The sequence below is a fragment of the Amphiura filiformis genome, chromosome 10, assembly GCF_039555335.1.
Source record: "Amphiura filiformis chromosome 10, Afil_fr2py, whole genome shotgun sequence".
Taxonomy (NCBI): domain Eukaryota; kingdom Metazoa; phylum Echinodermata; class Ophiuroidea; order Amphilepidida; family Amphiuridae; genus Amphiura; species Amphiura filiformis.
Genome location: NC_092637.1, coordinates 18,021,029 through 18,040,242, shown reverse-complemented (window position 1 = coordinate 18,040,242; position 19,214 = coordinate 18,021,029). Strand labels below are relative to the sequence as shown.

Genomic DNA, 19,214 nt, shown 5'->3' with positions numbered 1-19,214 from the left:
GAAGGTCATTTCGAGGCCACCAGGGGTCATCTGAGGTCAAATTAGTAAAAACTGTCGGATAGGCATGAAACTTGGTGGGTACAGTCAACATTTAGTGCCAAATTTTTGGAAGGTCATTTCAGGGTCACCAGGGGTCAAATTAGTAAAAACTGTTGCATGGGCATGACACTTGGTGGGTACAGTCACCATCAGCCAGATAATCGTGCCCAGCCGATAACCGCCAAATTCATTTACCTCTACCAAAAGTAATTGTAAAAGCAGGCGGTCGCAAAAGCAGGCGAGACTCGTGGTTCGAGAACCGCCTTGTATTAAAAGTATGTAATTATGTGAAAACCTACCGATTAAATGTATATAATATATATTATATGCTAGACTTTCAGATAGCAGTTTTAAAACAGAAAATGAAATGAAATACAATTTATTTTACGCAAAATGTAAAGATTAATACCCGACTCTGGAACATTCTGGTCAACAGCGATTTCGGGCAGCCCCGGGCACTCAAATAGATGCGGGATTCATTTTATAATGTAACGCATGTTCCAAGTGCGCATATCAATTATTACCGCTAATTAGCGATTTAGACGTAAATGCATGATTTCCAATATTTTGAAGTTTAAGAAAATCTGTAAGTATAGGGTAGAAATCGATATTTTGATTGGATTTCTGTAATTATGGATTACAAATCTAACATCCCTGTCACTTTTTTCCGAATAAAAACAACATACTTGAAACATAATCAAGAAAAACACGATTTTTGCTCAAAATAATAAACCTGTAAATAAACGAACTGGCAATAAAGGCGGCAAGTCTGATCCACATCAAAGACACACTGACTACATTGTTATCACAATAGCTTGATACGTACCCTCTATAGAATGTTACGTAAATAATTCAATAGGTGTTGGATCGACCAGCTTCCATGTCTCTTACTTCCATGCTTGAACGTACCAGTGCAGCTAGCGCGATATATTCGAAAATTGTTTTCAATTTGCTATGGTAGTAAATCCGATTATTACATAACTTCACCAGCGTATATTGAATTTCAAGACATAGGTTATGTAAGGGATAAACTGTGCATAGCAGTATGGCTTCAAGTGGAACAAAAATTGTGTATGCCCATTGTTATGGTAATTAATCTTGTTAGTGTTACATCACTAGGGCCTACTTCAGTGAATAGAGGTTGTGCATATGACGTAAATCACAAAAAGGTAAATACAAACTTCAACTGAACATATCATTTTTACAGTCATATTACTTATGGTGACGTCACAGAGCATCCTCAAAGTTAAGTGTTCCGTTATGCCCCACCTTCCCCATAGGGATCCAGCAATAAAAGATCTAACCAGGAATCTGTTGTTCCATTGGTTAAATTAATCAATGAACACAAGATTATCATTGAAGTTACAGTTGTTCCTTCCTAATAAGTTTAATTAGAATGAAAAACTTGTTAAATTTACGCATTTTAATGCATACAAAAAGCCAATTTAGAGAAGTGCAACTTTTGTTGATGAATAAAACTTCATAAATGGCTATATGATTATTCACTGAACCATAAGACATCTGACTTTGAAATGTGTAAAAATTAATTCCTGAATATCTTAAATAAAGTTATTTTAATAAAAAAAAAAAAAAAAATATAGAAACATTCCTTTTGATAATTTTCTTCAAGTGAAAGAGGTCTGAAGCCAAAAGTCATGCATAAAAAGCCTATGTAGAAAAGTGCAACTTTTTTTGGCCGAAAATTTTATAAATGGCTGTATTTCTCAGTGAAGATGATAAAAGATAACAACGAAACACCGTTCACTTGATGCATAACTAATCAGCCTATGTTTTAAACTTTAAAACAAGAGAATTGATCAAGCCGTTTTTGGATTATACCAAAAATTCTTAGGGGGGACTTATTTTTTTGGAACCGTTTAGAATAGGGGTACTGTTAAGATTCCCCCATAAGTACTAATCATCTGCCAAATATAACAACTTTAATATGATTTATATGATTAATATGATTTGCACGACTGCAATGCATAAAAACTGAAACCAATTCACAACATCCTAGATAACTTTGACTCTATCCGGATCAGTTTCAAAGATAATAAAAATTCCTTTAAAAAAGGAATGGGCGCCCAAATTATGTGAGCTTGGACGTGATATGGTGAATTCCATGGCATGGTGTTTAGATTTGGTCCCGGGGATTTGGTATCATAATGATTTTTTCTAGGGAAGAGTAGAAGATGATCAAATGCAAGAGAAATGTGTTTGATTGGGGGAGGTGTATCACAGGACCGTTTTGGATGAAATAAATTGAATTGGAATGAAGCTGTCGTGTCAATTTGCGATTATGTGGGGTGGGGGAGTTCAATTTTGGGGCATATTGGAGTGATGATATTGCTTTGGATATTGAATATTGTTGAATTTCGTTACGCAGGGGGGTATATGATGGATAGTATAGAAGAGGATCTACCCCTATGTTGACCAAAAGAAAAGTTTTTATGAATGTATAACGTCTGTGATACATATACATCATAACGTCTGTGATACATATACATCATCTACTTGCTAATACACTGAAAATCTAATAGAGATGAAGGATAAAAGACAATTACAGAACATTCATTCTTCATAAAAGTAGCTATATGGGTATACAATGTTTACAAGATAAGAACGTTAATGTTTTGTACATGAACGTAACATCTTTGATACATAGTTGTTAACACACTGAAAATCTGACTAGAGATTTACAATTTGATGATATCCAAAAGAATACTTACTAACTTAGCATTGAAGAATTAAAATAATTACAGAACTTTCATTTGTTAACATACACGTAGCAATGATTAACAATGTTGGAAATACAAACGTAACGTTTTGTTCATAAACATAACATCCTCGACACATCTAGGATCCGCATAATTTGTTGATTAATGTCATAAACAGTCACAAAAGATTTATGGTCTGATCATTTTATCATTTTAAAGGGGACCCGATATTGCATTTGGAAGAACCAGGCTTTTCAATTACTATCAAAACTGCTGGGTACCAAACTTTTGATACAGCTTGTATAGTAATTTGTTCTAATTTCCATGCAAAAGGAGCCAGTTGTTTCATCCTTAAAACAAATAGGCTACACCATAATTTCCAATTACCCCATGCAGATAGATAAGACCTTGGTAAGATAAGCATGTTAATTGCTATTTCACTATCACTATCTTGATCTTGATAAGATGCCTGACTTTGAAACTTTGGGTACAAAAACTCATACTCTGCAAGTTAGGTCAAATTTTGCACTATGATTGTTTATTTGAGGTTATTGGACTATGCCATTCAGATTAGGCTATTGTAGTCAATAGTGTTGGTCACCGTCTATCGGGTTCTAAGAGGCGGTAAATTGGTTACAAAGGTCAAAGTGGTTACAAAGGTCAAAGGTCTCGAATGATTTGGTGTTTTTACAAATCCATTAATTTTGTCTTTTAAACAAAGAATATACGCACGCCATTTTATCCTGTGCATAACAGAAAACAATAATAAAATAAAATCCAAGCATATTGTGGTTTTATTTCTGAGCAAGGGCATAATTTTAGCAAAACAATTGCGGAGTAAATCTAGTAAGAGTGAAATTAGAAGCTTCTCACAAACTCATGCCTATATTGTGGGCCGCCTCCGTAGAGGGCGCCCCAAAAACATTCCTTGAAATGTGCTTTTTTATGTCTCCCCAGCAAACACAAAACGTTTTTGACATCATTCGCAAAAGGTTATAAAAGGTTGTCAGAAAACGTATAAATGTCGGGTTATATAAAGGGTACATTAATGGTATAAAACGTTTTCATAACATTAAATAACATTTGTTGGTAATTTACTGCACAGCAAACACAAATGTTTTACAGAAAACATTTAAATGTCGGGATATATAAATGGTATAAAAACGTTTTAATAACATTCCAAAAACATTTGTGAAAACTTGGTACAAATCATTCTAAAACAGAATGTTATTTTGGGGTTGAAAAAATATTTTGCAAAAAACGTTTGCCCGAAATATTTACAATAACGTTTTTAAAATGTTTTCACGACCTTTATATAACCCGACATTTAAATGTTATTGAAACGTTTTGTAAAAAACATTTTAAGAACATTTCTGTGTTTGCTGGGTGCAAATATTTTAACATAATGTTATTTTTAAAAGTGTTGACAAAATATTTGGCCAAAAATGTTTGCAAAAATAGTTTACAATGACATTTCGAAAACATTTTAAAAATATTGCTGTAGTGGTTTTCATACAAAACGTTTTAAAACGATTTCATGACCTTTATATAACCCGACATTTTAATGTTATTAAAACGTTTTTACCTAAACCAAAACCCAAAATATCACTTATTTAAAACGTTTTAAAAACGTTTTTGTGTTTGCTGGGTCACAACATCCTCGATAACTTTTGACTCTATCCGAATTAGTTTCAAAGATATAAACTTTCCCGAACATGTGCTCTTTATGTCTCACAACATCCTCGATAACTTTGACCAGCTTTGACTCTATCCGGATTAGTTTCAAAAATACAAACTTTCCCGAAGATATGCTTTTATCATATGTCTTTATGGAATATAACATCGCAATTTCGATGAGTACTTCAATTTTATTGTGTGTGGGTGTGTGTGAGGTGTGGGTGGGGGGGGGTGGGTTTTGTTTGTTTTCCCCTTTTGGGGGGATTGTTGAAAACAATCAATTTGGATTATTTTTTAATCGATTATTTTCGATGTATTGAACATCGTGTGACTATCAATACTTCGATTACAGTGTTTTTAAATAATCGATTACCCGATTAAAAAAATAATCGATTACTTAAGGGATCTGGAATGAGCGTTTTGAGCGTTTCGACAGTATTTTGTGTGGGACATGAGAACACATCAGACATATCGAATTGAATTCTGAATACGAAGAATGTCTTTCTGATATCAAATAATTTTCATTTTTTGAAATTCACGATATAGGCCTAATACAAATTTTATGACAAATTATTAAAATTTGATATTTTTCACATTTATGATATATAACAGTCCTAGAAGTAAATTTGATAAATTTAATAATATATTCTTAAAGTGTATGTAGCTGGGAGGAAAAGCCGACAATCAATTGAAAATGTTGACCTTTCATATTGAAGATATGGATTTTCTTCCCAAAGAGACCTTTTTTTTTGGTGTTTTTTTTTTTTGGGGGAATCCATATCTTCAATACGAAAGGTCAAAATTTTCAATTGATCGTCGGCTTTTCATCCCACCTACATACACTTTAAGTATAAATCATCAGATTTATAAAGTTTACTTCGAAATATCAATTTTTAATCATTTGCCATAAAATGTGTATTACATTGCGAATTTCAAAAAATCAAAATTATTTGATATCAGAAGGACATTCTTCGTATTCAGAATGCAATTCGATTAATGTCCCACAATAAATACTATCCAAATGTTCATACCCCATCCCTTAATAAAATATAGCGTCAACATTATTACATACTCTATATTTTCTAACTAAACTCAACCCAGAAAGTATCGAAACGATTATAGATGGTCAGATATATCGAGAACTTATGTAATGTATATAAAGCGCAGCTTTCTCCTGCGCATATTGATACCTCTTTTGATATCCGGGGTTTAGATGCCTTATCTGGGTTTAGACTGCGATATGCTAAGGTTAAGGCATCTTAGCCACAGGTAAGGAACGTAAACCCAGGATAAGGCCGTCTAAACCACAGGTAAGGCGCCTTATCCTAGATAAGGGATGTAAACCCAAGATAAGGCAGTTTAAACCCCATATAAGGGACATGAACCCCAGATAAGGCGGAAATGACACACTTATGCTTCTGCTCTCATTCAAAAATCACATTTACGCTCTACCAAATAGGGGCCATCTTGGATTTCTGGGCAAAAATTATGTTGTATCGTCAAATTAATGTCAGATTCTGATTTCTTGGGGTCGACTTACCGGAAAAAGTGTCTTTGTACACGATTTTAGGTAATCTGGTTCAAAACTTATTTTTTTCAAGATGGCGCCGGCGGCCACCATCTTGGATTTCTGGGTAAATATGAGTTCGTAATGTCAAAGTAATGTCAAATTTGAAATCCTTGTGGTCGACGTATCCAAAAAAGTGTCTTTAGTACACGATTTTAGGTCCTCTTGTTCAAAACTAAATTTTTCAAGATGGTGCCGGCCACCATCTTGGATTTCTGGGTGAAAATGATGCCGTAATGTCAAACTAACGTCAGAATCGGAATCCTTGTACTCGACATATCCGAAAAAGTGTCTTTGTGCATGATTATAGGTGCTCTGGTTCAAAACTTAAATTTTCAAAATGGTGGCGGCGGCCATTTTGGATTTTGGCCTCTAGCGAAAAATGCCGGGATTTTCGCGAGGGACATGGTGGCTTTTTTTTCTAAATGGTCCATAGAAGTCGAATCAATCGTCACACCTTACTAGCCAGAGAGTGGTCACCAAATTGAACTTTTTCACCTAACTAGTACCAAAATGCGCATCGAGAAAGCTGCGCTCTATATACATTATGTAAGTTTATGCTATATATTTCAGTTCCCGATATATCTGACCATCTATAATCGTTTCGATACTTTCTATGTTGATTTAAAATTATCATCACAATATATTAAATCTAGGGCCAATCTGACGATCAGAACCTGATTTTGTCTTTTATAGTCACATATCTATGGGTACTCAATCTCTGATCGCGCAAATTTAAAAAACGAACTGCGAAAGTCTGCGAACAACAGAATATCAATATTATGGTCTATAACTGAAAAGCAAACTATACTTTGATCAGCTCGTAATCGGCGGGCTTTTATAACATCGCGGATTAATATTATGTTATTTTGATCATTGTCTTGTGACATCTCGCCAAAAGCATGATCATGAATTATTAGTTCAAGTCCTATAATTTGTCTACGGTGAAGTAAAAAACATTTATCGCCTATTACGAGCTGATCAAACTGTAGGTACTAATCGTCGTAAAAATGTAAAACCAAATTGCCACAATTAGCTCTTTCAATCTAACCTGTTCAACAAAAACGGTCGTCTTTTCTGCATTATACATGTAGTTCGATGAGCACATAAGTAAAGTATTTTAAAACCATGTAAACAGTTCCATTCAGTGTTAGAGTGGTTTAAGGTGGTACTACACCCCCTGATAAATTTTGTAAATAATTGTAACTGAGTAACAAAAGTTATGTACACCAGGCACAAAAAGAAACTCGTCAGTTATATTCATCCTTAATGTTCAATAATTTGATAATTTTGTATTATTCTGAAATATACAGTTTGTTAATTGGACTTTGCTTTCTCATTTGACACCCTGTTCGTGAACATTGAGCAAGAATTGACCAAGATATGCGCCTCCAAACTCTCAAACCCCGAAATGAAAAGTTGCAATTTTAACGATAGAGAGTATCCACGTCCGTCCTAATCCCTCATTAGCATAATCCGGTCGCCATATTTGCGGGAGCGTTGGTCGTGTTTACAAATCGATCGCCTTCGCTGCACAAAGTGATTGCTGATTGCACTAATGTACGGCATAGTGCGGTTCATGCAGTTAGCGATATATAAACTATGTGATTATTTTATCTCAAAAAATTATATTTTACCGTATAAAAACACTGAAATACTAATTGTTGTACACAATAAACATTATTACTATAGCTTATGTATCCATTTTATGAAAATAATTGATGTTACATAAAATTTGAAAAATATTTATTCGGTGATTTTTTTCCAATGTGACCGTCAACGGAACGGGATTTGCTTTGTTTACACTTGGTCACCAAATTTCGCCGGGACATTTAAAGTTTTCATTTGCTAGCTACTACTGCATTATTTTGATTATTTTTAGCTTTTACAATGCCAGAAAGTTGCTGTGTGTATAACTGTACTAATAAACGTACTTCTGGGAGTAAACTGAGATTTTTTGCCATTCCTGTTGTGCGAGATGAGGAGAAATATGGGCCTCAAGACATGCAGATATCGCAAAGACGTCGTGTTAAATGGCTCGCAAATATCAAGCGAGATGGTTTCAATCCCACCAAGAATCATCGAGTCTGCTCTGAACATTTCATAAATGGTACGTTTAAATGTATTTGGATATCATAAGAATGTGATTACGTTGTAAATTATGCCTTGGGTCATCAAATATACCTAATAAATTATTCGTAAATAATGAAAGCCTTCGAAAGCCTACAATTTACATCACACAATTTATAGGCCACATCATGTGCTATTTCAGTTTAAAAGTGCAATGACACATCTGATTCCAAGATTTGTTAAAACAAACCAGCAAGCCATAAGATGAGTTATATTATTTGTTAGCTCTTTGAAGAAAACTGGAGACAGGTAAATCTATTTTGTTCATTGTCTGAATGTGATATTGACTAGTAGGCCTAGTCTACTAGTCTCGACTCTAGTCATAAGTCATCCTCGTGAGTCATAGACTCATGGTAAGTGGTATGGTTTTCAAACTTAAATTTTTCTTTTCAACTTTTGTCTTTGATACAGGTGAACCTGCAAAACTCTACGATCAAAATAACCCAGACTGGACACCGACCCTCAACATGGGACATGAAAGTGCGGGCGTGCGAGATTCAAATTCTGATCGATATGACCGTCTACAAACCAGAAAGAGGACAATTGCAAATAATGTGGCTGTAGCTGCTTTACTTGACTTGCAAAATGTCCCACTTCCCCCCTTACCGGCACCAGGGATAGCATGCCAAACTGACGTAACTGGTGCAGATATGGACATTAAAGAGGCATCCTACATAGCAGCGTGTGAAGAGAATGAAAGGCTGAAACAGCAAGTCGATCAACAGAGACAAGAACTTGATAAGTGCCAGATGACGCAGGAATCTCTTGAGGCAGACCCAACTAAACTGACTTTTTTCACAGGACTTTCAGAATGGACTACATTTCTTGCTTTGTTGACTCTAATTAGGCCCAACTTGCCAGACAGTGGACATTGTAAACTGAACCCTTTTCAACAATTTGTTATTTGCCTGATGAAATTACGGCTAAATCTGTGCAACCAGGATCTTGCCTACCGATTTAATATTTCTGTGGCATCTGTCTCTCGCATTTTTCATCGAGTACTTAATGTGATGGCGGTTAAATTGGGACCTGTTATTCATTGGCCAAGCAGAACTGCATTAAGAGAAAGCATGCCAGCATCTTTTAGGACTTTTTTTGGAAAGTGTGCAATCATAATTGATTGCACAGAGGTATTCATTGAACAGCCTTCTGATCTTTTGGCTCGCGCACAGACGTGGAGCTCATACAAGCACCACAACACGGTGAAATTTCTTATAGGTATAACACCCCAGGGGACAGTTTCTTTCATTAGTGATACCTGGGGTGGACGTGCATCAGACAAAATTATAACGGAAACCAGTGGACTTATCCATCGTTTAGAAGTTGGAGATGTTGTCATTGCTGACAGAGGATTTACGATTGATGAGTATTGCAGACTTGCAATGTCAGAGGTGAAGATACCACCTTTCACTCGTGGGAAAAAGCAACTCGACAAAGTTGAAGTTGACTGGAGCAGAGAACTATCTATTGTTCGTATACACGTTGAGCGGGTGATAGGGGCTGTTAAGCAAAAATATACAATCTTACAGGGAACATTACCTATCTCACTCATTGGCAACTTTGGAGATGGCAATAACACCATGGACAAATTAATAACTGTATGTTGTGCGCTCTATAATACATGCCCATCTGTTGTGCCTTTGGACTGAATTACCTTCATATATAACTGAATAAAGACAACTTAAATGTTTATTTCATTACCTTTATTAAGTGATGACTGTAGTTCATAAGTTACAAGTTGTATGATTTATTAAAAGTGACATGGCCAATTGTGACATGAATTATAAACACTTCAACAATTTCATACAATGGTAATTTTTAGCTGTGTGTAAATTGAATATTTGACAAGTTTGCTCTTCTACTGTCTACTCTTTTACTGTTCGTGCAATTACCAACAAACAAAACCAGCAGCCGCATGGTTCTTGCTGTAAAAGCGCTTTCGGGTCAGCAAAGTTGTTGTACCGGTAGTGTAGAAGTTTAAATTTATCAAATGTTTCACGCTTACAAATAGTAACTTCAGATGTTTTATGTTAAAAATGCATCATTGTTTATAAATGAGAACACTTAAAAATGCAGTATGAATAACAAGTTATTATGCAGCTGTCAATGTTTACTTTGAACCTACCCTCCTCAAATCTTAACCATATATGATTCACCTCTTTCACCATTATGGAAAAATACATTTGGTCAGAATCACAATTGTCACAATGGCGAAAGTGTTACACCAAAATTCACTTTAGCTTAAATTCACATTAAAAAAAACTTTGTTACGTAAAGATTAGGCATCTAATCTTCACATAACCTTGAGGAGGTTGGGTTCAGGATGCAACTTTTCCTAGAATGTTATTAAACTGGAAAAAATTAATCAATTTTTGCTCAAGATTGATAACAGTGTGATGGCTTAATGATAGGCCTACTTCTAATGTAGAATTCAAAATTATTGCTCAAACCTTTGATTTAATTTTAGAAGTAGGTCTACTGTTGAGCTATGACACCATTTTCAATCTTGAGATATCAAACATTTCATTTTGTCCAGTTTAATTGGTTATCCTAATATTGTTTTTTTTTCAACTGTCATTTTTCCAATCTACATACTTGTAAAGAAATTGTTATTTTTTTCCACTCAGAAATAGGGCCTATTGGTATAAATTGTAACTCTAAATATTTGTAACGTCCTGATTTCTTACTTGGTATTTAACAAAATTCAAACTTACAGTCTGTCATAAAAACATGTCACAAAATTATCACTTCGTTTACATCACTTCTGTTTCATTTGCTATTATAAAATATTAAAAACAGTATTTACAATGACATTTTCTGAAAATTAAAAATCTTGAAAATATCTACATGGTAAAAAAATTTTAAAACAGTAAAACAGATGTTTTTGTCGTACGTGTACATTGTTTCCTCTAAAAATTAAACTCTTTGTCTGTTGTGAAAACATGATTCCTTTATTACTGTTATTTATTATTGATGTCTACATAGTCCGGCCCGAACTGGATCTAAAGAAATGTGTCTCAGAAATCTGCAAGTGTGTGGTGTAATTGAAATATTTAAATGTTTCAACTTCAAGTTATCAATCATGTCTTTATAATAGTTAGTTAAAAAACAAACATTTCAACCAAATGAAAAAAAACCACATGTACCAGCCACCAAACATTGTTACAGAGACACCTTTCTTTCTCATTACTTAAAACGGTTTGATGTCCATATTCATTTCCATATTCATTTCTTGCCCTTTTTTGACCGGCTAAATTTTGGTAACTTCCTGCAACTAGGGCAGTACCACTTTGAATTCTTCTTTGCATTGGGTGGACACCTTAAACGCAAACATCCCATGTGAAATCTGAGAATAGTACATTGTTTGTTGTCACATGTTACAAGTTCATCCGTTGAAGGCTGTTCACAATAGCACCACAACCGCCCTGCATCCGTGTCACCTTCACTTGCAGTCACTGCTCCGGTGTTGCCCTCCCCTTCTGGTACCTCAACGATACCCTCCACATTGCTCACAATCTGTCTCGTGACCCATTTTCCTACAAGTTCTGGCAATACTGAATATTTGAAGAAATGTGTCACTGCTGGAAGATGACTCATGAAAAATTCATCGTCTCGGTATATTCTTTGGACAAGAATACCCCCTTGTGACCAGACGATGAAATCACAAAAAGGCTTCTTGGTCACAAAAAGTTGAGTTTGTACTTGATAAAAATATTGGTGGTTCTTGTCAAGGACCCACTGGCCATCAACTAGTTTCATGCAAAAGTTCTTGGCAGAATTGTCCTCTGGCAGCTTGTCCTTGCAGGAGAAGGGACATTTTACTTCGATGATTGCCACACCACAACACTCGCAAAAAACCCACCCATCTGGGCTGGCGCCAATGAATGGGTATTCCTTGCTGATCACGAAACCAGATGGCTCCACTTCTATCGATGGATGGTACGGGGCTTGCTGTCTAAGGTAAGCTTTGATGGCTGTGTCCTCATGCTCACATCCCCACCTGAAAATGTAAAAAAAAAAATCAATAAAATGTATGTTTATAAATTGTCAGAAGAAATCACAAGTTTCTAGGAAAATCAAGAACAAAACAAAATTGTCTCAGCTTAAAAATTCGCTTTTCAGCAGATATTTGTTTTTCCCATAGTCCCATAGAGTTACATGTAAGCACAAAGGAACCAGTAACAATTTTCTTAATCAACCTAATCAGAAATCACCCCAGGCTTGGGAAAAAAAGCACAATTCAGAAAGCTTTTTACCAGAAAATTTTGTGATGTGGAGGGAAATAAGAGAAATACATAAGAAATGTCATTATGGAGGGAAACTTTACCTAGCTGGCAGGGAAATATTAATAAATGATAACCCAACCCCTAACCCCTGCATTTTATAATAAATTTCTGAAACAACAAGCCCAGTGAAAAAAGAAAATTATGTAGGCCTTCACCGATGGCACAAAATCTTACCTTGTAGCCTCTGTAGAAAATGAGAAGTCTTCCGGATGAGTCAGTCGCTTAATCAGACTCTCCGAGGGCCATGTAGGGTCAGTCCGTGCTGCTGCCTTGAAATTTGATGCGGTGATTCGCCCTGTTCTTTGGTAATGCCATAACTTAGAAGCGGCTTGGTCTCTTGTGTCCTTTTCCACAGCTCTCACTTCTTCAGTTGAAACCTGGATATTTGGGAGAAAAAAATGGCAAAGTATTAATATTTGGAGGAAATTAAAATATTGTGCATTCCAGCAGTGAGGCTATTTGTTTCTAATTGCACTACATGTATTATAAGCATATATTATTATTGTAGAGAATCTGTACCTTGATTGTGTCAAAGACGGTTTCACAGCGGCTAAGTAGGGCGAGATATCCAGTCTTCAGTTGTGTGCTTTCATATAGGGAACTGAGGGACTTGGGGTATTTGGGCTGTTCATAAATGGGAACAAAATTATGGGAGTAGTCATCTAACACTCGTAGAATTCCTGGCTTGGTTTTGCACTGGTTGAGGGTAGCATAAAGTGTCGCAATCTCTTCATCAGTGGAAGGGGGGATTGGGATCCTTTCTGTGTGCACGGTAGGTCTACGCTTTGCAACTGTTGGCGACTCTTCTAAACGGCGTTTTGCAGATGGGCTGGTAAAATTTATTGTTTTTACCTTTGCAGGTGTACACTGAAAGTAAGAAACCAAAACATGATAATTAATTTTCATATAATTATTCAATTCAGGTAGTGGCAACTTTGCTGCTAAGAAAAAAATACATGCAACTTGTATTAAACAAGACAGTGATGTTCAGAAAAGAAATAAAAAACAAGTGTAAAAATGTACTTACGTTTTTACTAGGGGGCAACCAAATGCACAGCTGTGATGTACAAGCATCTGCTCCTGACTTAGTCCTCAGATACACGGCACGAGCAACTGCAGAAATAATTGCTGCAATATGGGAACAGGATTCACCTAACCTGTAAGGAAAAAAATAAAATAAAGTTTACCATGCCTCTTTATGTTAGGAATAAAAAATGTAACACGATACAAACACAGTGCACGGACAAATTCAAATAATTTTGGTTTACTTCAAACTGCGAATTTGCTACTACTGTACTGACGTGAGTATAGTCCCAAGAACAATTTTCAAAATTGGGGGTGGGAGTATACTCGGAATTTCAAAACAAAAAAAATATTGTAGGCCTATGTGTTTTGAATATATTTGTACTTATGTCATACTCAAAATGCATTGAATTAGTATGCATTTTGAAATAGAGTACATGACATGAGTACAAATTCATTCAAAACACATAGGCCTACAATATTTTTTTTTAAATCAGCCATGAATGATCCTAGCATTTAGGTCTAGGTCACCGTCCAGGGCCACTCCACCAAAGCCGAAAAAAATAAATAACTTAAAAAAAAATTTCTTGGGGGTGGGACTTTACTCGTAGGTGGGACTATACTCGCGTCAGTACAGGTATTTCATTATCGAGACTTACCCTGCCATGCAATCACAGTGGGCCGCTTGTATTTCTCCATCCTCCTCTGCAACAAACCATGGGTGGCAAAAAGTAGCATTCATGGACTGGGAATGTTTCACGTTGCCGATAACCAAATACCTGGGACTTGACGCACCATCAGGGCTGTACTTTAGCTGTCGCATGTCATGTACCCATCCTGCTTGCACAAAGCTGTCAGCACCCAGCATTGCTTTAAATGCCTGCAAATATATAAAAATAATAAAATAATCAGCATTTTAAAAATCTATACACAGGCCATGCCGTTTGAGGGGAGCGATCACTCTCGCTCGCCACTGCTCGCCCAAACTCAATTTCTAGCGAGCAATTTTAAACTCGCCAAAGACACTAAATATCGCTCGCTGCGAATCGCTCAAAATTGAATCCAATATCAATTTACATGCAAGTTTCAGCACTTCAATGTATCTTGTATCCCATCTCCCGTAATAAGTTAGCCTTAAACCCTGGATACGAAAGAAAGGCCAGTTGTGAAGCTTTGTGAATACCGTAGGATGTAATATTGTTTCATATTAGTATATGAAAATTTTTTCAGACCTAGCGAGTGATTCGATTAAAATGTAGAGTGATTCGACGTCGACCACTCGCCTAGCATCATGCTAGCAAGTGATTGACCACTCGCCTTTAAAATCTAGACGGCAAGGCTTGTATACATGTTTTGTTTTTGGTCTATTTATTCATGTATGTACCTATTTGAACCCAAAACACTGCATGTTCAACATTAAAAAAAGTCTTGCCATCAATCATATTAATTCATTAGGTCTGGCATACTCATTCATGAATGACCATGTTCATGTTGAACATGTAAAGTACATTGTCATGTAAGCTTAATATCTGTCAAAACTAAAGACCAAGCCAAAGAATACTTAAACTATATATGTTTATGTTCCGTAAATGTTTATTTAATTATCATGTTCATCAAAATATCGGGAGTTTTTGGACTTACCTTGGTCTCTTCACGTGTGTAAGAACTCGGCGTGTGCACCATGTAGCAGCTCAGATCGCACTGCCTGATGTTGGGAATCTGTGCAGGATTTCTATCAAATTCCTTGGCATCGTACGCATATGGGTCTTTCTTGAGTTGGCATTTGTTTATTTTTTCCATATACCGCTTTTTATCGCGTGGTTTATCACTTAATTTCTCCGTAAAATAGGAAGAAACCTCCATCTTCATCGGCGAAAAACAGCTGATTTCCGAATGGTTAAAAATAGACGCAATCTAGATGGAAAAGTAACTGTCAGTTGGTGTACCGGTCGCATGACGACTCGTGTGAAAAAGATCGATCCAAACCCGGAAGTAGAGTACATCAACAGCGCGCTGTATTTTGTACACACAAACTCAGTCATGTATCGATTTTGAGCAGTCGATAGCCGTGTTTGTGTGCTCCCGCAAAGATGGCGACCGGATTATGAGATTATAACGCGGATACTCTCTATTCAATTGTGCCTGTTACACTGTGTGCTTTATTGATTGGCCCGTGGTGCTTGTGTGCAATACAACGATGCGTTCCCATTGAACATCGTTGAAAATGCAACTTTTGATTTTGGGGTTTGAGGCTTTGGAGGCGCATATCTTGGTCAATTCTTGTTCGTGTTTCACGAGCAGGGTGTCAAATGAGAAAGCAAAGTCCAATTAACAAAATGTATATTTCAGAATAATCCAAAATTATCAAGTTATTGAACATCAAGGATGAATATAACTGACGAGTTTCTTTTTGTGCCTGGTGTATATTATAGGGGCAAGGAATCCAATTACTTCACTGAAATTTCAGTGATTCAAGGCAAGTGGTTCATTATATATGTTAAGAAATGATGTACATTAGCGGTACCTGTTTTCTTATCATAAATAACGTACCGCTTGTTTTGAGTCACTGAAACTCCAGTGTAGTAACTGGATTCCTTGCCCATATAATATACATTTTTGTTACCAGTGTGTTATTATTTTTTGAAAAAAATGAAAAAATAGTCACAAATTTATCAAGGGCCATAGGGTCTTCAGTATATCTGAAGGGGTGTGAACTTATTTTTGTACACGCCTCTATTATAATGATACCCACACAGTGATCTGTCTGTACACAGATTATATTTTGTAAAGATTATGGTGTATCACAGGAATGTATTGAATGGCCAATCATAGGGGAACTACTCAAATTGCAGTGACTGTTTCCGTTGTTACCATATGTCAGTCATCTGATGGTTATTGGACCATGTAAACCAGCCAAATACGCGATATACTGCTCGCCCTATGTGTATTACCACCTTAAGAGAAACAAGAATTTTTATATTGCCTTTTCAATAATTTTTAACCAGTGTACATTATTATTTAACAATCACTACATCATTTTTACTAAACGTCACAGTATGCATGCATAATATTGAAAAGGTTATGAGGTTGCAGTGTGACTAGTCGCATTGCCACCATTGCTCCTTCTACCAAAAATCGACTCAATGATCTTCTGCAGCTCTTCTCTAAAAGCTCTATTCTTCCAGTAATACACGATAACATTGAGCCAGCTATTCGATAGGTACATCACTTGGCAGAAGAACCCCAAATATGGCGAGAGCCTTTTCAGCGCAAAATTCGCGTAAAGAACCGAGGTTGCGAACGGAGTCCATGCAACTGCAAAACCTGCCGTGATGATCAGAAACGTTATGGTGCGTTTGGATTCTGAGGAGCTATGTGCCTGGTTTTGCTGTCCAGAGTCGGCAATCTGTCTCGCGTGTCGCCGCGCGACAAGATAAAGACGCAAGTAGATGCACACGATTAAAACAAACGGTAAAATAACGAAGATGCATATGGATGAAATACCCCAAATGTCGAGTTGTGTTGGATCTGCCGGATCGTAAAAACACATGTGAAACGTATGGTAATAGACAGCGACGCGTCCAAGAAGCGGTCCATAGAAAAGAGCGAATATCAGGGCGGACAACCAGGCAATAACGACAATTATACGCGCTCTTGTCAATGTCAATAGACTTGGGTACTGAAAAGGTCTCATAACTGCAAGGTATCGCTCAGCGCTGATTATCACCAAAGTCAGGAGACTAGCTGGCTCTAAGAAAACGAGAGCTACGCCGTAAAATCCGCAAACGCCGTCTCCAAATGGCCAGTGTCCAGCCGCTGCCGCCCCGATACTTAAAACATTCAGCACACATCCGATGCCAAGATCAGCGAATGCCAGGCTTTTCATAAATGTTTTCGTTACCTCGTTAAAGTTTTTGACTCGATGTAAAACGATTAGATTCACGCTGTTGCCGATGATGATGAACAGTGCTGTTACTGTCAAAAGAATGACAGTTGCAAGACGGAAGAAAAGATCTTCTTCGGCCATTCTGTGTTCAGGAGTTACTGCTGTGATCTGATGTACGAAATCGTGTAATATTGTCTGTACTACTATAAAATTGTCGCGTTTTTATACAAAATAAAAGTAATGCTAATGGTATCCAACACGTCCAATCTTTATTAATATAAACAATATTAACAGTGAATGACTAAACGTAGATATGAATTTGTGTCAGACAAATTCAATTATTGACCAAGGTGCTGCTATGTCTCGTCGAATACTAAATTTAGGAGAGAGGTATTTGTTTCCTATACAATGCAACGTCATAAATGAGAATTTTCATCAAAGATAAGCTTTAAAAATTCCTAAATAGAAAGTATTCTTAATGCAAACATCACACGAAGGTTAGAGTTTGCCTCAAGAAAGAGTGTAATTGAATGATAAAAATACTAACAATAAACAACGCACGCGTAGTGTTTTTCTTTGTCTTCAAGAATGCACATAGATGCTTGAAACACCTATAAAATATCTCTTTCAAAGTTTATTGAAGGACAGTTGGATATTTACTTTAATTACATCTCTTAATTCAAGCAATGCAGAAATGTCGCACACAGTGAATGATGCTTTTCAATGACTTCACAATGCTGGGGAAAGATGCTTGAAACATCGCATTCGATAAATTCAAGTCAATCGAATTACAATATAGTAATAAAATTTAAGCAAAACGTAAAATACCGAGTGATGTGCTTTTCAATAGCTTCAACTTGGAAAATACAAACAGACGAAAGAAGTATCCCAGACGGTCAAATGTTTATCGAAGACAATTGGATAAGTCAAAATATTTTCAACATCTCTCTTCATTCAAAGAGTCCATCACGTTTCAATACTACTGAAAATGCAGAAACGAAACACTCGTATACGCGGAGTGACGCTTTTCAATGCCTTCCACAATGATGCGCACAGATGCTTGATACTACTCAGACAGTTTCGCAATTCTTATTGAAGTACAATTGGATATATCTAAACACCTTCTTAATTAACTCAGGTAAAGCAATTTGCAGTTGTAGCTACAATACAATTCAAACTAGAGAAGAAAGTGAAAATACTGTCCAATGCCTATATCACAATCTGACAATGCGCACAGATGCTTGAAATATCTCACCCGTTTTTCAGTCAACTTGATATGATGTTTAAGTAGTCTCTTCTCAAAAAACAACTCAGTCAATGAACATGATCAAGGTACACTATACATGCTATAGCGTCGTACATGGCGTGATCTTGCTTTTCAATGTTTTCCACAATGTACACGAACAATTTGTCTGATTAGTTTAAACACCTTTTCTGAATTCAAATAACAATCAATCGTTACAATACTAGTGAAATCGAAGCAACATTAACGTATGACGCACACGGAGTCATGCCTTTTAAATGTCTCAATGTTTTTCTCAATGTTCACAAACATGTCCAAATATTAAAACACCTTTCTTGATTCAGATTTACACGATTGGAACTCAAATCAAGTTACTATTCTACTCAAATGATGCAAAAACGTCGCACACATAACGAACGTTTTCCAATGCCTTCCACAAAGCACAAAGTTCCTTTCTCACGATTGCAAGATGAACCATTACTTCGATTGCTGAATCCCATTGCTTTAAATACCCATTTTACTTCCATCAAACCAATTAGTCATTCAATTAATGTTTTTTCAATACTTGAAACAGATGTAAGGTGTTTTAATATCAAATTGTTGTCCGCTCAAGTGTATTACCACTCTTAATTCAAATTAAACAATG

At 36.2% G+C, this 19,214-nt stretch overlaps 3 protein-coding genes across 3 annotated transcripts; 1 reads left to right on the top strand and 2 right to left on the bottom strand.

Moving 5' to 3' along the window:
• Positions 1-7,784: 7,784 nt before the first annotated feature.
• On the top strand, positions 7,785-9,779 carry LOC140162595 (uncharacterized). The gene is made up of 2 exons (XM_072185856.1): positions 7,785-8,110; positions 8,542-9,779. The coding sequence occupies exons 1-2, from the start codon at positions 7,891-7,893 to the stop codon at positions 9,777-9,779; spliced, it is 1,458 nt and encodes a 485-aa protein (XP_072041957.1). The 5' UTR covers positions 7,785-7,890.
• Positions 9,780-9,830: 51 nt separating this feature from the next.
• LOC140162594 (uncharacterized) lies at positions 9,831-15,566 on the bottom strand. Its single transcript, XM_072185855.1, has 6 exons — positions 15,081-15,566; positions 14,099-14,319; positions 13,444-13,573; positions 12,936-13,283; positions 12,591-12,793; positions 9,831-12,130 (listed from the first exon to the last, which is right to left on the bottom strand). The coding sequence occupies exons 1-6, from the start codon at positions 15,306-15,308 to the stop codon at positions 11,356-11,358; spliced, it is 1,905 nt and encodes a 634-aa protein (XP_072041956.1). The 5' UTR covers positions 15,309-15,566; the 3' UTR covers positions 9,831-11,355.
• Positions 15,567-16,458: 892 nt separating this feature from the next.
• LOC140162146 (histamine H2 receptor-like) lies at positions 16,459-17,540 on the bottom strand. Its single transcript, XM_072185418.1, has one exon. It carries the CDS (start codon positions 17,464-17,466, stop codon positions 16,519-16,521), a length of 948 nt encoding a protein of 315 aa, XP_072041519.1. The 5' UTR covers positions 17,467-17,540; the 3' UTR covers positions 16,459-16,518.
• Between the last annotated feature and the right edge of the window lie 1,674 nt (positions 17,541-19,214).

Bases quoted from the DNA above. Each gene is read 5' to 3' on its own strand.
- LOC140162594 (XM_072185855.1), bottom strand. From the start codon at position 15,308: ATGAAGATGGAGGTTTCTTCCTATTTTACGGAGAAATTAAGTGATAAA. The intron at 14,320-15,080 runs GTAAGTCCAAAA...ATATATTTGCAG, and splicing joins ACACACGTGAAGAGACCAAG to GCATTTAAAGCAATGCTGGG. The intron at 13,574-14,098 runs GTAAGTCTCGAT...TTTTCCTTACAG, and splicing joins CACTGTGATTGCATGGCAGG to GTTAGGTGAATCCTGTTCCC.
- LOC140162595 (XM_072185856.1), top strand. From the start codon at position 7,891: ATGCCAGAAAGTTGCTGTGTGTATAACTGTACTAATAAACGTACTTCT. The intron at 8,111-8,541 runs GTACGTTTAAAT...TCTTTGATACAG, and splicing joins CTCTGAACATTTCATAAATG to GTGAACCTGCAAAACTCTAC.
- LOC140162146 (XM_072185418.1), bottom strand. From the start codon at position 17,466: ATGGCCGAAGAAGATCTTTTCTTCCGTCTTGCAACTGTCATTCTTTTG.